General features: G+C 61.4%; 1 protein-coding gene across 7 annotated transcripts; it reads right to left on the minus strand.

Moving 5' to 3' along the window:
- Positions 1-282: 282 nt before the first annotated feature.
- Positions 283-17,431, minus strand: ARHGEF2 (Rho/Rac guanine nucleotide exchange factor 2). 7 transcript variants are annotated; one of them, XM_057397276.1, is made up of 26 exons: positions 17,150-17,431; positions 16,320-16,485; positions 15,977-16,085; positions 15,807-15,846; positions 15,079-15,193; positions 7,610-7,760; positions 7,126-7,193; positions 6,950-7,013; positions 6,344-6,473; positions 6,156-6,265; positions 5,929-6,075; positions 5,230-5,480; positions 5,027-5,152; positions 4,712-4,829; positions 4,379-4,636; positions 3,934-4,010; positions 3,638-3,807; positions 3,285-3,352; positions 3,007-3,195; positions 2,837-2,926; positions 2,666-2,733; positions 2,547-2,588; positions 2,406-2,456; positions 1,071-1,490; positions 805-976; positions 283-726 (listed from the first exon to the last, which is right to left on the minus strand). In XM_057397276.1, exons 1-26 carry the CDS (start codon positions 17,422-17,424, stop codon positions 641-643), a joined length of 3,561 nt encoding a protein of 1,186 aa, XP_057253259.1. In that variant the 5' UTR covers positions 17,425-17,431; the 3' UTR covers positions 283-640. The 7 variants fall into 7 exon arrangements, with proteins under 7 accessions (XP_057253259.1, XP_057253260.1, XP_057253263.1 ...); XM_057397277.1 differs by having other exon boundaries at positions 2,547-2,570; positions 17,150-17,242; XM_057397280.1 differs by lacking the exons at positions 15,079-15,193; positions 15,807-15,846; positions 15,977-16,085; positions 16,320-16,485; positions 17,150-17,431 and adding an exon at positions 13,365-13,490.
- Positions 17,432-17,932: the final 501 nt, after the last annotated feature.

The following is a 17,932-nucleotide window of genomic DNA, read 5'->3' on the forward strand; positions in this document are numbered from 1 at the left end:
GGACACACACAGAGCACACTTTGGGGTCAGACACCCCAAGACGAGGAACACACATGCCATTTTGGGGGGGACGCACACCCCATTTTGGGGGAGACACACCTCACTTTGGGGGACAGAAACCCCAGTGTGGGAGTGACACATCCCACTTTGGGGGTCACACACCCCAATATGGGGACCCCCCCCCACCGTATGTGTTTGAGACTCATCCCACTCACTGCACAACCTCCCCTCACAGGGCTCCCTTGCCCCCTCCGCCCCCTGCACATTTTGGGGCCAAACAGGGCTTTTTAATGATTTTCCACTCATTCTTTCTTCCTTTCTGGCGCTTTTTACACTTAAATTGAGGGGGAACCAAGAACCGTCCCCAACCCCATGGCCCGGCGCCCACATACCCGGGGACCCCTAAAACTGGGAGGGGAGTAGGGGCCGCATCCTGCCCCGTGCTGGGATCCCCCAACCCATCACAATAAATAAATAGATCCCAGCAGAGACGGGGGGACCCCCAAGTCGGTCCCATCCCCCCCCTCCAGCTCTGTAAGGCTCCCATGGGAATAGCAGCTTCCAAATCCCGCTGTCCCCAATGCTCCCCATATGGATCCATGTGGTTATAGGGTGCTGGGGGTGGGGCTGGAGCTGGTCCCTAACTATCAGAGGAGCCCCCGTCGCCATCCTTCAGCTCCTGGCTGCTCTCCACCTCCTCAGGAATATCCTGCATCCTTAGGAAATCTATGGGAAAACATCAGGTTAATCCCCACCCGTGATGGGAAAAGGGGGTGATCCTGCCCCCCCCCCCCCAAAACCCACCTCGGGGGCTGGTTGGAGGGGAGCGGCGGCTTCCCAAGGCTTCATCCTCCAGGAGCACATCCAGGATGTCGTTGCCATCCCGGAGCCGGTCGGGATCGACCCCCACCCCGTATTCCAGGTCCTCTCGCGGGCAGGGGGCGAAGGGGGGGGAGTGGAAGGAGAGAGCGCTGTGCTGCGGCCGGACACACTCGTGTCATGAATGAGCACATCTTTACCCCCCCGTTACCCCCGCGCTGAGACCGGATGCACTCGTGTCACCGCGGTACCTGCGGCGGGGTGAAGCTCAGGTACAGCGCGTCCCCTGCCGGCAGGCTCCTGCGCCGCGGGTCGGCTCCGCGGCGCCCCCGCGTGGTGACGCCGCCGTCGTGCCGCAGCGCGCCCAGCTCCCGCCGCGCCTCCTCCAGCTCCCGCTCCAGGCGGCCGCGCTCCCGCTCGCTGTCCCGCAGCCGGGAATCCAGCGCTGCCGCCTCCTGCGCCCGCTCCTGGCACTGCTGCCGGCAGCGGCCCAGCTCCTCCTGCAGCAGCCCGTGCTGCCGCTGCAGCAGCGCCAGCTCCGTCGCTCCCGGTTTCTCGCCCGCCCGGGGCGCCGGCTCGGCAGGAGCCGCTTGGGAGCCGCGCCGGGATGGTTTGTCCGGGGCCTCCTGCAGCCGCAGCTCCAGCAGCGTGTCCTGCTGCAGCACCACCGCCTGCGGGAGCGGCGGCGTGGGCAGGGGCACAGGAAGGGATGCGGGCAGGGAGACGGGCAGGGATGCGGGCAGGGAGACGGGCAGGGATGCGGGCAGGGAGACGGGCAGGGATACGGGCAGGGATACGGGCAGGGATACGGGCAGGGATACGGGCAAGGATGCGGGCAGGGAGACGGGCAGGGATACGGGCAGGGATACGGGCAGGGATGCGGGCAGGGATACGGGCAGGGATGTGGGCAGGGATGCAGGCAGGGATACGGGCAGGGATGCGGGCAGGGATGCGGGCAGGGATACGGGCAGGGATATGGGCAGGGATAGGGGCAGGGATGCTGGCAGGGATGCGAGCAGGGAAATGCAGGCAAGAATATGGGCAGAGGGCTACAGGCAGTGGGTAGGGGCAGGGGAATGGGGTCAGGCATACAGCAAGGGGAGGTGGGCAGGGGGTTTATGTAGGAAGGGGGATGTAGGCAGTGGGATAGAGGCAGGTGAATGTATATAGGCAGCGGGATGTGTATGGGCAGGGGTTCTGGGCAGGCGGATGTATTTGGAAAGGGAAAGTGGGCAGGGGAATGCATGTAGACAAGGGGATATGGGCAGGGGGATATGGTTAGGGGGATGTGTGTGGGTAGGGGATACAGGCAAGAGGTACAGGCAGAAGGATACAGTATTTGGAAAGGGAATGTGGGCAGGGGGATGGTTGTGGGATGGGGGTATGGGCACGAGGATATGGGCAAGGGGGTGCATGTGGGCCGGGGGACACAGGCAGTGGGATATAGGCAGGGGGATGTACGTAGGTAGGGAGTGCAGGCAGGGAGATATGGGCAAGGGGATGGTTGTAGGGTGGTTATAGGGGGATGGATGTAGCAGGGGAATGCCAGCTTGTCCCCCTCATGCCTGCAGCCTTGTCCCACTGACCTGGAGCTCATGCAGGAGGCTGTAGAGGTTCACCAGCCGCTGGTTGATTTCCTGTGGGAGGAGAGGACAAGATAGTGAATCCCGGAGAAGCTGCAGTGGGGAAACTGAGGCACAGCAGGGACAGAGCCCCCCTGCCCTTACCTCCTGTGGTACCCGCGGCAGGACCTGGTTGCCATTCCCATCCTATGGAGAAAGAACAGTGACACTGTGGTGGCACAGGGTGGGAGGGCCCAACAGGGTGCCCTCCCCATCACACTCACCCGTTGCCCAGCGTCCGGATCCGTGCGGCAGAAATCCATGGAGCCATTGAAGCTGTTGGCATCACCGTCTGGATGATGGAGGAGAGGCTGGGATAAGCCCCATGGGGGGAAGGGGGAACCCCAAAGCAGCAGAGCTGGAACATGTCCCATATCCCATGTCTCCCCCCTTACTGCTGGTGCCGGGGCTGGGGCAGGTCTCGGCCTCATTGCTCTGATCTCGGTCGCGCCCGGAGCCAGTGAAGATCTCCGTGAGGCATTCCACTGCGGGAAAGCAGGATGAGATCCCCGTGCCTCAGTTTCCCCATCCCAGAGCATCCCAAAGCATCCCAGAGCATCCGTACCTTCCCGGATAGCGTCATGCATCAGCTTTTCCCCTCGGGAAGCCTCGGCTGAGTCGGAGTGGAAGAGGGAGCGTGGGGCCAGGGTGGGAGAGGGCTCCTCAGCTCCGGTCAGCGCCAGCATGTCCGCAAAGAGCCCGACCTTCTCCTCCAGGAGCGCCGTCAGCTTCCGATCCTGCTGCAGGATACGGTCTGGGAAGGGGGGAGAGCATGAGCAGGGATGGGGAGGGATGAGCAGGGATGGGGAGGGATGAGCTGGGATGCGGGGACAGGGATCCCACCTTTCAGCTTGCGTAAGGATGCTTCGACCTCTGTCTCAATCAAGGGAAAATCCTGTCGGCTGGGACAGCTGGAAGAGATGGGGAAGAGATGATGGGAAAAAGAAGGGAAAGAGGGGGGAAGACAAGGGAAGGGAAGGGGAAGGGAAGGAGAAGTGATGATGGGGAAGAGTTAATGGGAAAGGGATGATGGAGACAAGATGAGGGGAAAGAGATGCTGTCCCCGCTTCCCACCAGCTGCCTCCAGCCCAGGCTCAGAGGCTCCAACTAGGAGCTGCACCCACATTCGCACTCCCCATCCTTAATCCATGGAGATCCCCAAATCTAGCCGCCCCATCCCATGGGATGACACTCACAGCCCGACCGTCTGCTGGATGAGCTTCATCCAGTGGTTGCGGTCGTCACGGGATGCGGCATGGACCTCGTACATCTCCGGTGGCGCGGCGCTGATCAGGAACATCCCCTTCTCCTGGTTGGCGATATCCCGCACGATCAGGTTCTGCAGGGACACGACGGCCGGCTTGTCCTGCAGGAAACAGGAGGGGATTGAAGTGACAGCCTGGCTGCAGCGGGGTGGGATGTGAGGGGATGGGATGTGAAGGGGACGGGATGCAAGCGGTCAGGGTGCAAAGGGCTGGGTGCTGGTGCTCACCAGCATGGGAAAGGTGTATTTCTGGTCCTTCTCTTGCAGGAAGATGAGGACATCGGTCAGCAGCAGCACCAGCACATCTGGGGGGAGCACAGGGAGGTGATGCTGAGGTGCGTGGCCCTTAGGCTTGCTAAGGGTGAGGAGCCCCTGGCACTCCTGTGCCCTGGCATCTCCATCCCTGGGCACCTGCAATCCCTTGGTACTTACTCCTGGCACCATCATCACACCCAGGTACCCTCATAGCCTGGTACCCTAACTTCCTGGCACCCCCATCCCCTGCCATCTCCATCCCACAGCCCTTGAGCATGCCCATCCCTTGGCATCTCCATCCCCAGTCCTTGGCACCTCCATCCTCATGCCCTGGCGCCTCTATCCCAAGCACCCTGGTCCCAGAGCATCCCCATCCCTTGGCATCTCCACCCCCATTCCCTGGCACCTCCATCCCCACCTTTGAAGCGCCCAGCCGCGGTCTTCCAGAGCATGCACCCACTGTGCACCAGTTTGCGGCGCAGGAGCTCGTCGCGGCCGAAGACACCGGCGCGGCTCTCCCAGGGCAGCTGCACCTTGGCCCGGCCGTCCACGCGCCTGTAGACATCCCAGAGCCGTGCGTTCATCTCGCACTCGTGCACCTCCTCGTTGATGGACGAGATCAGCTCCTTCACCAGCCTCAGTGCCCGTGAGAGGTCCGCGGAGTCGCCCTCGTTGTCTGGAAGCAAAGGGGTTGGGATGTAGGCAGGGTTGGACCCAGTTGGTTTGTCCCATCTGCTCCCAATCCCGGTACCTTTGGAGTTCTTCAGGATGCGTTCGATGAGCACAGGGTACTTGGTGATCCTCTGTGTCACCAGCAGGATGCACTCGGGAACGCCGTGACGGCGGAGCAGCGGGGACCGCGCCATCCTCTGGCCAGGAGGAGGAGGAGGAAGGGAAGAAGTGCCATTAGCAGTGACCAATGGGGATGCAGGGATGGGTCAGCGATGCAGGGACAGGGATGAAAAGGTGGGGACACAGGGATGGGTCAGGGATGCAGGGATGGGGATGAAGCAATGGATACACAGGGGTAGGTCAGGGATGCAGGGATGGGGACAGCGATGTTCACCCGGATGAACTGCTGGAAGCGCTTGTCTCGGGCCAGCAGGTCCTTGTACTCCTTCACGGCCTTGGTGTGCTTGCTGCAGAACTCCGAGTAGGCTTTCCTGAGCTGCTCTGCGCTGCTCCCGGAGAACTTGGGGACACGAGGAGACATCAGCAAGGCCATGTGAGTGCCCCCCATAGCACCCACTGCCTGCACTGGCCCCTTACCTGGTTGACCAGGATGTCCCCAAGGCGGTTGATGACAAAGTTCTTGTTGCTGTCCTGGGCCAGGGACTCGCGGCGCCGCTCCAGGAGCTGCGCCAGGAAGCGCTCATGGATCTGGCTCAGCTCATCCACGCATGGGAAAATCCTGTGCACTGAGGCCGGGTCGAGCTGCAGCTCCTCCAGCATGGCCTTGCGGAACACGGCGCCCATGATCTTCAGCGTGCGGACATGGTGGATTTCTGTCTGGATCAGCTCTGCCGTGGCATGGGACGGGATGGGTGAGAGCGCAAGCAGCTGCTGCCACTGGGTATCCCCCATCACTCCAGCCCCATCCCTGTGTCCCCATTACTTCATCTCCATCCATGTGTCCCCATTGCTTCAATCCCATCCCTGTCCCCTAAACTGTTCCTGTTTCCCCATCCCTTCATTCCCATCCCTGCATCTCTAACTCATCCCTAAGTCTCTTACTCTGTCGCTGTGTCCGAATCTCTTCCTCCCTTGTCCCTGTGTCCCCATTGCTTCATCCCCATCCATGAGTCTCAGACCCCTTCACGTGTCTCCTGTACCTTGTCCCTGTCTCTCCTTTTCTTCATCCCCACCCCTGCGTCTCTAACCCATCCTTATGTCCTTTATTCTATCCCAGTATCCCCATCTCTTCTTCCCTGTCCCTGCATCCCTGACCCACCCCCGTGTCCCGCTCACCATAGATGACGTCCTGGCGCTTCATCACATCCATCTTGTGCTGCTGCAGGTAGCTGTTGTCCACCGCCAGGCTCCAGGAATCCGCCTCGAAGTCCTTCCCGTCCGTCTCGAAGTCGCTCATCAGCTGGTTCAGGATCACGTCAGGACCTGCGGGGAGGGTGGCACAAGGTGTGTGTGGGGGGTCCCATGTCCCATCCCATGTCCCCCCATTCCCATTGTGTCCCCACCTTCATCGATGAGCGACTCCACGGACAGCGTGCGGTTCCGCATGTTGAGGGAATCCGTGGACTGGGACAGGATCCGCCGTATTCCCAGCGGAGACTCATCATTGAACGTCCTTTGGATGGGTGGGATGTGACGGGGACACCCAGGGGACAGCCCTGGGACACCCAGCCCCGGTTTTCCCAGTGCTTACCCTGAGATGTTGGTGGTGGAGACGCTTTTGGAGAGGGAAAGGGAGGGTCGGCCCCGGCGGGGGCCCAGCAGTGTTTGCCGGAAGCTTTCCGAGGGGTAAATGGCAGAGTTGGGGCGTTCCCGGATGGCAGCTGGGGAAAGAGGGATAACACCGGGGAGGGTCAGCGCCATGACCCCCCAACACCCCCCAGGCTGCCTATGGGGGATACTGCACGCCCCTGGCATCCCCATCCCTGCAGGCAGAAAAAGGGATAGGGATGAAGAGATGGGGACATAGGGATGGGCATTAAGTGATGGGGACACAGGGATGGGTCAGAGATGCAGGGATAGGGATGAAGACGTAGGGACACAGGGATGGGGAGGGACAGATGGGGACATAGGAACAGGATAAGGGACATAAGGATGGGTCAGAGACACAGGGATAGGAATGAAGTGATGGGGGGACAGGGATGGAGATGAAGCAATGGGAATTGAGGCCTTCTTGTGATGTAACAGTGACGGGCAACATCGAGAGGGGGGTATCCTGTCCACCCCCACCCCCTGGCTCATCCCGTCATCCCATCCCGTCATCCCATCTCACCCTATCACATCATCCCACCCCACTCACTCTTATTGCGCAGTGAAACCGACTGCAGCGCCGAGCTATTCTTCAGCAGAGCCGCTTTCTGTTGCTGCAGGAGGGGAGCGGAGGCGTCACGGGGGTGGCACCATGTCCCCGTGTCCCCACAATGTCCCCATGGTGCCCATGCCACCACAGTGTTACTTGTCCCGCCTAGCACTCACCTTCTGCTTCACCTTGGTGCAGTTGGGCAGCGTGTCCTTGCAGCGGTTGTGGATGGTGACGTTGCAGGCTGGGGGGGGACACAAGGGGCAGGGAGAGGTGATGCAGACACCTCCCGCCACCCCCATCCTGGAACACCGCCAGTGCCGGAGCGATGGGAGCAGATGCAGCGGGAATCCGGGTGGATGCGGATTATGGAGCTGCAGCTGCCAAGGGAGCAGCTGAGCCTCTGCAGTGCCATTGACCACCCCCCAGTGCCACAGGACATGGTGCCACCGGCTCCACCCGGCATCGATGGGGATGTGCCAGATCACCTCCATGGGGCGAGCATCTCCATGGAGCCAAAGCTGAAGCCATCAGCCTCTTGCAATGGGGACTGTGGTGCCCACCCTAGCAAAGCCACTATGGCAAAGCCACCCTGGTAAAGCCACTGTAGCAAAGCCACCCTGATACAGCCACCCTGGCAAAGCCCTTTTGGCTACTCACTGGGGCAGATCAGAGCTTCCTTGGCCGTGATGCTCTTGTTGCAGGCGAAGCACATGGTCATGCCGGACACGGTGATGGTGGTGAAAAGGTGGCCATTGGTGTAGCGGGCGTCCTTCTCCTTGCCCTCCTTCATCTTCTCCTTCTCCTTGCTCTGCCCGGAGAGATGCGGCGGGCGCCTGATGGGGCTGCGGCTCAGAGGCCGCCCCCCAGCGCCCCCAGCCCCACTTTGCTTCGGGATACGGCTCATGGATGCGGGAAGCCGAGTGGGACACGGGATCACCCGGTCCCCACTGGCACCCGGTGGGTCCTGGCCCCCGGGCATGGGGGGGACAAGGAGCTGAGCGGCTGGGGAGAAGCCACCCGCATCGCTCCTGCTTCCCATCATCCCATAACCATGACAACGGGATGGCTGCGGGAGAAAGCCCCCCCCACATCACCACCCCCCCCCCCCGCAGCCACCAGCCCCAATGGGGATGAGGTGCGGGGGCCGCGGTGGGGGGGAGGTGACAACCGGGGGCATAGGCAGGCACCAGCTCCGCGCCGTCCCACCTCCTCTTCCTATCCAAAGTGGGTATTTTTACCCTTTCCAACCCAAAATGAGGAGGTTGGAGGCCAAAAGTGAGGGGGCTGGTGGCCAACTTCCCCCCCCCCCATGGTGATGGTTTTGGGGTTCACCATGGGTTTCCCCCTCCTGCAAAATGGGAGTGAGCAGGAGTTATCCTGAGCACCCCGAGCGGCTGCTCCTGTCGCATCCAATGGACACAGAGCAGCCTTTGTGTGCCCCCCCCTCCAGCACCCGTCTGTGCCTGGCACCGGGCACCCCCAACAGACACTGCATCCCCAAACCAGCAACATCCCCAATACCCAAAGGGGGGTCTCGCTTCCCATCACTGCTTCTACCCCCCTGAAGGTGGCGAGAGGCCGAGCCCCCCCACAGGAAGGGAGACCCCGGCGCTCACCCGCTCGCTGCACAGGGGTCCCTCCACATCCCCGTCCACCGGGAACGGGCCACAGGAGCAGCAGCACATCCCAACATCTGCCCCAGCATCTGCCCGCGCTGGCCGCGACCCCCCCGGCTCCTTTGTGCCACGTTTGGCTTTTTTCCTTCCCTTTTCTTTTATTCTGCTTTGGGCTTGGTTGGTCACTTGGGATCAGTTTGACTTTTTTCCTTTTTTTGGCTTTCCTTTTGGCCTTTTCCCTGTTTCCCCCCTCCTTCTCCCCTTTTTCATGTTTTCTCTTTCTTTTCTTTTTCTTTTTTCTTTCTTTGTCCTTTTTTCCTCTTTTATTTTTCCTTTCTATTTTTCATTTTTTTTTTCCCTTTTTTCTTTTCCCATTTTTTCCACTTTCTTTTTTTTTCCTTTCTTTTTCTCCCCCCTTTTCTTTTTCCTTCAGTCCCATCCCTTTATGTTCCTTGCTTTTCCTCCTCTTTTCTTTCCCTCCCCCCACCCCCGCTTTTCATTCCTTTCCTCCTCTTTCCCTTTTTCCCTCCTTTTCCTTTTATTCCTTCCCTTCCCTTTCCCTATTCCAGTCTCCTTCCCGTTGTTTTGATGTCCCGTCCCCCCGCCCCGCATCGCTCCAGCCCCGTCCCGGCCGCAGGAAACCGAACCCGCCGCCAGACAAAGGCGGGAGCTGCTTCCTGCAGCCGCCCCACCCCCCCCACCCCCCCGCTGTCATTTGTCCCCCAACAACCGGCTCCCACCAGCCCCAAGGGGGGTCTGGGGGGCCCCGAGGGGCTGTGGCTGCCCCCCAGGACAGGAAAGGGGCGAACCCCACACCGGGACCCTGCGGCACCGGCTCCAAACACAGCCGGGTCGGGGACAAAAGGCCAGGCGGGGGGGTTGGAGGCCCCGGTGGTGGGACACGGAGGCCCCGCACGACAAGGGGTGACAGGGGTGTAATGACCCCCCAAGCCCTGCCCTAAGTCCAGCAGCGGGTTTGGGGGTGTCCGGCTGCACCCCATGGCTTGGAGGACACATGAGACACGAGTCACCGCGTGGCTCTCTCTCTATATATATGCATGCACACCGGGGGGACCCCCCAAAACACACGGGGGTGCCCGGGGGGACCCCCAACAACCCTGCAACCCCCCTCCCCCAGCATCACCTCCAAACCCAGACTCCCCAAGAACCAAACTGGAGCCGAATCCCCCCATTGGGCGCCGCAGGTTTGTGGGGACACGTTTTTGGGGGGTCCCCCCGCACGCACCCCCCCGGGGCTGGTGGAGAAAAGGAAGTTTCTCCACTTTAAATAGAAACCGGAGGTGTTTGGGGGGTTCTTTTTCCGCCGCCTACAACGGGAGCGTTTCTGCTGCCGCCGCCACGACTTCGCCCGAAATAGCCCAAATCCCGGTGGGAAAACCCCCGCGCCAGCCCCCGGAGCGCCAAAAATCCCCAAGTTCTGACCTGGGCGATGGGTTTGTGTCCCCAGAACGGCGTCACGGCGCTGTCCTTCCTCGGCTGGGGACGGTCCCGGCCCCCCCACACCGTTTGCCACCCCGACGTTGAACAAAGCCAACGCCGTCCGCACAGTCAGCAACAAAAGACGCCGCTGAGCCGGGGCTGAAACCACGCGGGGATGGTCCCGTTCCCCCCCCCCCCCCCCGAAAAGAGGGGGGGGTGTCCCCCAAAGTGCACAAATCCTCTCGTTCTAACCCCAAATTCCCCCCTCTGATGTTTGACGCCACTGAGGGGTGAGGGGGGGACAGCGTGGGGACCCCCGACTCTGCTCTTTTTGGGGGAGGCAGTAGCAAGGGGGGGGCTCTGCAATGCCGGGATTGCCCCCAAAAGCTGGTGTTGGCACAGGAGACGGGGTCTCCCCACTTTGTAAAGCCACAGCCGGGGGGTCCCACATATCCTGACAGCGGTGTCCCCCCATTTCTAAAGCAGGGATGCTGGCAGCCGCTCTGGGGAGTTGGGGGGACCCCCCGGACCCCTCTAGCCCAAGGCCGGCGCTGGCTGCTGCGAAACGGGCACTGAGGAAACTTTCTTTAAACAAAAACCACCATTTCCCCCCCCCCTTGGCCGGCGCAGGAATCAACAACCACTTCCCCCCACCCCGCCCTGGTGCCATCACCGCGCCCCAAACCCCACTGCTGAACACCCCGAAACCTCCATCTACCCCAGACCCGACAAACTCGCTGCATGCAAGGTTGGGCCACACCATAGGAGCCATATCGGGGGACCCCCCCACCCCCAAGCACCCCCGCTGTTGGGGTACAGCGAGTTGCGCACTCGCCTTGCACACTCACCTGCCTTGCACACCCGCCTTGCACGCTCGCAGCAGCACAAAGCCCAAGTGCAGGCAGCGCTTGGCAGCAGCCGGGTCCCCTCCTCAGCCCCCCTCCCCACTGCCCAACGTCGCGATTGCCACATGCTCCGGGCCACAACGACGGCGTCCGAGACCCTCCCCAGCACCCCCGGCTCTGCGTGCCTCAGTTTCCCCATCTCCCCAAAGGCTTGGTCTCTACCGGGCTGTGGATGAGAGAAGCGGGGTGCCGGGGGGGGTCCCCACGTCCTTGGGCAGCAGGAGGAGAAAGCGACTTCCTCACCACGCCACCGAAGGGCTTCGGCGGAAACGGGGGGAAGGTGGTGGAGGAAGTTTGGGCCGTTGCTTTGCCCCACGACTTGTCGCTGGTGGGATGGTTGGTGGGGTGCGGGCAGGGGGTGATTGCCTTCCCTGGAGACACCCCCTGCACAATGGGGAGCTGCCGAGACTCCCCTGTGGCCCCCAACCCCTTTGCTAAGGGTTGCATAAACCCCACTGGGAGCATCACCCCATCCCCACGACACCCCTCACACCAAACCTGCCCCCACCAAGTCTCAAGCTGGATGGGGAAGGACAAACCCCCCACCCCCGACCGCAGTGAGGTTCCCCTCAGCTTGGGGGGGGTGGTGTGTTTGACCCAACCCCCCCCCATGCTGGATGGGTGTGACCCCGCACCCCACAAGTAGATGCAGGGGAGCGAAATGCCCTCCCCCCGAGCGCCCAGCGGGACCCACCTTGGCACGATTGCTCCTTGCCCGGGCCAGCGACTCGATGCGGGACATAATCCCCGGAGCTGCCCCGCTCCTGCCCTGTTCCTGTCCCGTTCCTGCCCGGCGCCGGGCTCCGCCTCCCCCCCAGGGGCGGGTCGCGGTGCCGGCCCCTGCTCGTGCTGCCCGCGGGCCTTTGTTCGAAACGGGACGGGGCTGGGACCGGGCCGGTATCAGGCTCCAAGCAGGGATCGGGCAGGGATCGGGCCCCGGCAGGGATGCTCAGGGCTTGTGCCTCAGCTTCCCTGCCTCCCGTCGCCCTGGGACCCCGGTCACCATCAACCTTTGGGGGACCCTGACCCATCCTTGGGTGCCACCAGCGCTGGAATAAAACAGCAAAACCATCCCATGGGATTCCAATCCCTCATTGCCCGGCTGCTGCAGGACTCCCCACACCGCTCCTGGAGCCCCAAATACCCCCAAAGGGCAGCTCTGGGGTGACCCACGGATCCCGTCACTGCATTGCGGGTCCAAAGGGGCCTTTTCCCAGGCTTTTATTTCAAATTGATGCCCCAAGCGAGCTGCTCTGGGAAAAGGGCTGGAAAACACTGGTTCTGCCTCAAGATTCCCAACAAGAAGTTGGGCTGAAGATGATTATAGGGACCAGGAGCTGAGCTGACCTCAGCACGGTTAAACATTAACGTGCCAGCCAGGAGAAGCTGGGGTTTATTGGATGTATCCAGAGATAACTCTACAAGGTTGCCAAGAAACTGGAGCACTGGGATGGCTCCAGTATCTGCCAGCACCAGGAGCTGTGGCCAAGAGTGACCCAAGTGTCACCTATTAAACCCCAGGACAAAGCCACCCCCCGCAGCTCCTTAAGGAAATAAGAATCCCTTTTGTCCCTGCAATTCCAAGTTCAGCAGCACCCAGGTTCCCCAAGGGGACGGGATAAAGCCGGTTTGGAACTGGGGGAGATGCAGGTTTAATGAGTAACCACAGTGATGCTGCTGTGAGGTGCCAGTGCTCCCTGGAAACTGCCTTAGTTTCCCTCAGTCATAGCTGGCAGCAAAGGAAAGGGCCACGTATGTACCAAAACCCTGCAGGAAGCGGGTGGGATGAACCTGGCTGTGCAGCTCCCGCAGAAGATGAGAAGCAGGAACAAAACCATTGGGAAAACACATCCAATGATCCAACCTGGGCCTGGCCAAAGCTGTGTTTGAAGTAAAGCACAGCCCCAAAAGCAGAAGCAAAGCCTGTTGAGGCCACCCAGAGCATGGCAGGGGATGTGGTCATGCTCCCCCTTTGACCCAGAACCTGATCCCGAGGCCTCATTTCCTCCCCGAGCACAAACCGCTCCAGCCAGGATCGTGTCTGCTTCCCCCTTTCCTGAAGGGGTGGGGACCCTGAAACAGCCCCAAACCCGATGGAAATGGACCCAAATCGGGCACCACAGGGCAGGATGTGACTGGTGGGGAGGCTCCAGTGGTACTGGGGATATCTGGTGCCTCTTCCTACATGGCAGTGCCACTGGAAAGCCCCACAAGCATCACATGGGACCTGAGGGCAAAGGGGGAAGCAATGGCTCAGCCATCAAGAGCCCGGAAGGGAGGAGATGGGGGTGCTCCAGATGCAGAGTGGAAGCTGCGGGGTTCCCCCTGTGAGGCCAGTCACCCTCACCCTCAGCCCATGTCGCAGCCCCCCATCATCACAGAGCTGGTGGTGGGTGCTCGGGTGAGACCAGCAGCAGAACCTCATGGCCTGGAGCAGATCCCACCACTCACCTTGGGGTGGCTGGACATGGTTTGGGGTCCCCAGGAGGGGATGGTGCCGAGGCCCCGCAGTGGCAGTGAGCTTGGCCGTGGCCGTTGGGATTGTGGTTCCTTCCTGAAATAGCTCAGCCCTCCCCTTCGTGGCCTCCTGCTCCCTATGGCCGTTTTCAACCTCCCCCCATAGCTCCAGCTTGTGCCCCCAAAGTGGCTCTGGATGCTCTCTGCTACCTGCAGACCTCTGGGGTCCTCTTTCTTGGGGCCCCCACCTCTCTTGGGGTCCCCATCACCAAACCTCCCTCTTGCAGCAACCAGGACCCATCCTCCCATCCTCCCTGCCACAGCCTCTACATGGGGGCCCCCCAAACCTGTGAGCACCCCTCATGATCTGCCCCACACCATGGCAATGGTGCCACCAGCCTCAGGGCCTCCTTCCACCATCCTTTTGCCCCCAGGGGACCATGCTGGGGGGGGCTCTATCCTGCACCCAGTCTCCCTCCCATTGCTCTGCCTGATGCAATCGCCACGTGCACAGCTCCGTATCCTGCTGCATTGATCAGGATTGACACCTCCGCCCCTCTTTTCCAATCCATCCCCTCCATGGGGAACCAGCGCTCCCAAGCTTTGGGGACCCTTCCTTGTTATAGGACAAACTTTGCTAAACCAAGTCTCGGCCAGAGCCTGGTTTGAACAACTTCCTGCTAACTAAAAATAAGGATACCAATGGATTTAACCCTGTTTGTGCTCAGCACCCGGCAGGATGGGACCATACTAGAGCCGTGGGGTGGGGGCGGAAGCATGGCCCCGTGATGATGTTAACAGCTGGCAGTTGATCCAGCTGGGAAAGGGGCAGGATGAGCTCAGGGGCCAGCGCTAGGGATTAACGGCTTCGCATGGCAGCAAATCAAACCCCGGCCTGCTCTGGGGGGGGACCTCCATTGCCCGACACAGACACCATCAACCGAAGCACCCCACGGGCAGGCATCGCCTCCCGGTGAAACGGGGAAACTGAGGCACAGGGATGGATGTGGGGGGGGCTTGGCACTGATTGAGGCACGGCTTCCCCAAACGACAGAGCATTAAATGACCCCAATCCCAACCCCATCCTCGCGTTCCAGAGAGGGAGTTGCCCCCCGCCACCCGTTTTGCTTCCCGTCTCTACCGTCCGGGCTGGGAACAAGCAGGAGCAAAGTATCCCAAATGGAGGAATGGCTCCAGGAAGCCGCAGGCTGGAGCGGAGGGGCCCCGGGAGGGCGGTGAGCTCAGCGCACAAACAAGCATTCCCGACGCCAGGAAAAACCTCATTTCCTCCGGCCGAGCCCGACGAGTCCCGCTGGGAGCGCTCCCCCAGCCCACGGCGGGAAGGGGGGACCCCAAGTGTCCCCCACCTCGCCCACTGGTGCCCGTCGGGAATACGGCAGCGCTCGTCATTCTATGCTCTGCTCGGCGGCTCCGGGTGCACCGGGATGGTGTGAACGTGGGGATGGGGATAAGGGGCAGCACAACCAAACCCGCATTAGCCGGGGGGGTGGTGGTGTGTACACTGGAAGGGGGAGTGTCCCCAACTTTTTAGCTCCCAAAGGATGAAACCTTTGAGGTGGCTGAGAAGGGGAAATTGAGGCACGGCTTCTCTAAAGAGCAGAGCATCAATTGACCCCAATCCCAACCCCATCCTCGTGTTCCAGGGAGGGAATTACCCTCTGCCACCCCTTCTGCTTCCCCTCTGTACCTTCGTCTTCCCCGTCATCCTCTTGATGAAGCTGAGGGTCCTGCCCAGGGGGGTCTCTTCCCGGCTCTGGCTCCCGGCCTCCCGCTCCAGCTGCCCCCAGCTCCCGGCGCCGGAGCTGCAGGAGACGGAGGATCCAGCCTGGACAATCCCCCTCTGTCCCTGGAAACAGGGAGGAGCGAGCCCGGGCTCCGCACCCAGCACAGAGCCCCTTCTGTTCGCGGGGTGCGGGAAGAGCCCTCCACCACGGGCCCCTTCCCCGGTCACCCCCAGCAGTGCCAACTCCCTGTAAGGTGGGGAGCAGGTTGTGGGGTGCTCCGGGCATGGACCCCACTCTCTCGGGTGGATAAACCCTGCTCCGGACCCTGGAGACACAGAGGGGCAGGGACACGCAGCACTGTCCCCTATGGCTTGTCCCTGTCCCCCTTTGTGCCCCGCGGGGCTTCCGGCCAGCGCCACCCGGGCACAACCGCCCTAATGAGGATGGGAATGGGCTGTGACAGGCGCCGCTGGCACAGTGTGATGCCAGCGGGGGGGAGGGGGACACCGTCCCCACCAGCCTGATGTACAATGAGTGAAGTGTGTCAGGTCTCAGCCTGGCCCCGTCGCATCTATCCCGCTTCCTCTCTGCAGCCATAACCCCTCAAAAATCCCTGTTTTCATCCCTAAGTCTCCCCTCTGGTCCTCGAGGTGCTTTATTCACCCCCCAGCACACCTCATCCCAAACTCACCCATTGACCAGGCTCTGCTGGGAGGCAAAGAGGGAAATCTCTGCAATGGGAAAAGAAAAGAAAGAGCGATGAGAAGAGGGATCAAGAATCCAGTTTAAGCAGGGATGGGGGGGGGGGGGGTAACGTGGTGTTCCCCCATTCCTGGGCCGATTCTGGGTGCTGCCACTCACCGTCTGCATCGGGGGATCTGTTGATGATGCCGAGAGATGAGGATTTGGAGAGGCTGTAGCTGTGGAAGCTCTGCCTGCTCCGGGATATCGGCAACCCCTGCGCATCCTCCTGCCAGCATCCATGGGAAAGGGGTTGGCGTCGGGGACACCATCTATTATCCCCCTCCCTGATCCCCGAAATAGAGCTTGGGCAGGAGCATCCTGCTCTCAGGATGATGACAAAGCCACCCGGGATGAGGCTCTGCTCTTACCCAAGCTCATCCATGCATCCGTTCCCCCCGGCTGCAGGTGGGTGATGGGACACCCTTGGGTGACATGAAGAGGAGAGGAAGGGGGCTCCTACCTGTGCCCACCGCTCATCTGCCTCTGCCTGGGAAAGCAGGGACTCCAGGTCATCGTTGCTGTGGACAAGGGGGTTTCTCCGGGGGTCCCTCTGGTGATGTCCCAGCCCATCCAACTGCTCCACGCTGGAGTCAGTGTCGTTAGGGCTCAGTCCTTTGAGACTCACTCTGCAGTGGGGACAGAGGGGACCCCGAGCTGGGCATGGAGGGAGACACACAACCAGGCCCCCCATCCCCATGGGGTGAGGCCTGCTCTAGCACCTGGCTTTTGGGGTACCCTCAAAATTGGTCATCCCTGGGGCGCCTGTGACCCCTGAGCATCCTGACATCCCCCTGAGTACCCCCACACCCCCCTGAGCACCCCAACACCCCCTGAGCATCCTGATGACTCCTGAGCATCCCGACACTCCCTTGAGCATCCTGGCACCCCCCTGAGCATCCCAATATCCCCTGAGCATCTCAACATCCCCTGAGCATCCCAATATCACCTGAGCATCGCAACATCCCCTGAGCATCCCAATACCCCCTGAGTATCCCAACACCCGCTGAGCATTCCAACACCCCTCTTGAGCATTCCAAAATCCCCTGAGCATCCTGACACCCCTTTGAGCATCTCAACACTCACCTGATCATCCCGACACCCCCTGAGCACCCTGATGCCCCCCTGAGCATCTCTATACCCCCTGAACATCCCAACATTCCCTGAGCATCCCAACACCCCCTGAACATCCCAACACCCCCTGGACATCTCGGGATGTATTGGGAGGGCCCCGATGGAGCAGCGGGGAGGGGATGAACGGCTGGATGGGGACACGGGGCAAGTCACTGCTACCTGAGGTGGTCGTAGCCGGGGACCCCGCGCAGCTCCTTGCCCGGCTCCCAGCTGTGCCGGCGGAAGGGATCCCGGGAGCCGATGCGGAGGGCGCAGGATCGCCGCAACGGCACCGCTTGAACACGGTCCTCCTCCTCCTCCTCCTCCTCCTCCTCCTCCGAGCCAGGGCCGGGGCCGGTAACCGGCTCCAGCGCGGACATGCAGCGGCGCTTCTGCCCCGGCAACCCGCACAGGGCTCCTTCGCAGGGACCCAGGAAGACATCGGGATCATCCATCCCGGCGCTGCGGAATGCAGGAGGGAAGCGTTGCGGGGGGGGGACGGACCAGCCATGAAGCGAGTTGGTGGGGTCTCAGCTAAGAGGACCCTCCACAGTAGATTCACCCATTGCTCCAGTCCAATCCCCAAATCCCAACACCAGCTCCATGGCCGTGCCCGAGGCATCGCCCGGGGCTGGAATACCCTGGTCCCAGCAGGAAAAGGGATGGAATGTGGAGCAAAAGCATCCCCCACATCGAACCTGACCCTGCCCAGTTTGGGAATCGTGGAATCACAGAATGAATCCTGGAATGGTTTGGATTGGAATGGACCTTAAAGCTCTTGAAACTTCCAACAGCCTCTAAAGTTTCTGATGGCCATAGAAGAGCTGCCTCCCCCCGCGGGCAGTGTGTGTGTGCCCCTTTGCACTGCATGGGGCCCCCCGACCCTATACAAATACAGCCGGGGGGGAGCAGGAACACACAAAACACCCTCTCGGCTCCTCGCAGCCGGTTACTCATTAAGCT

The sequence above is a fragment of the Pezoporus wallicus genome, unplaced genomic scaffold, assembly GCF_028554395.1.
Source record: "Pezoporus wallicus isolate ANWC-B61680 ecotype Strahan unplaced genomic scaffold, APGP_CSIRO_Pwel_v1 contig_13696, whole genome shotgun sequence".
NCBI lineage: Eukaryota > Metazoa > Chordata > Aves > Psittaciformes > Psittacidae > Pezoporus > Pezoporus wallicus.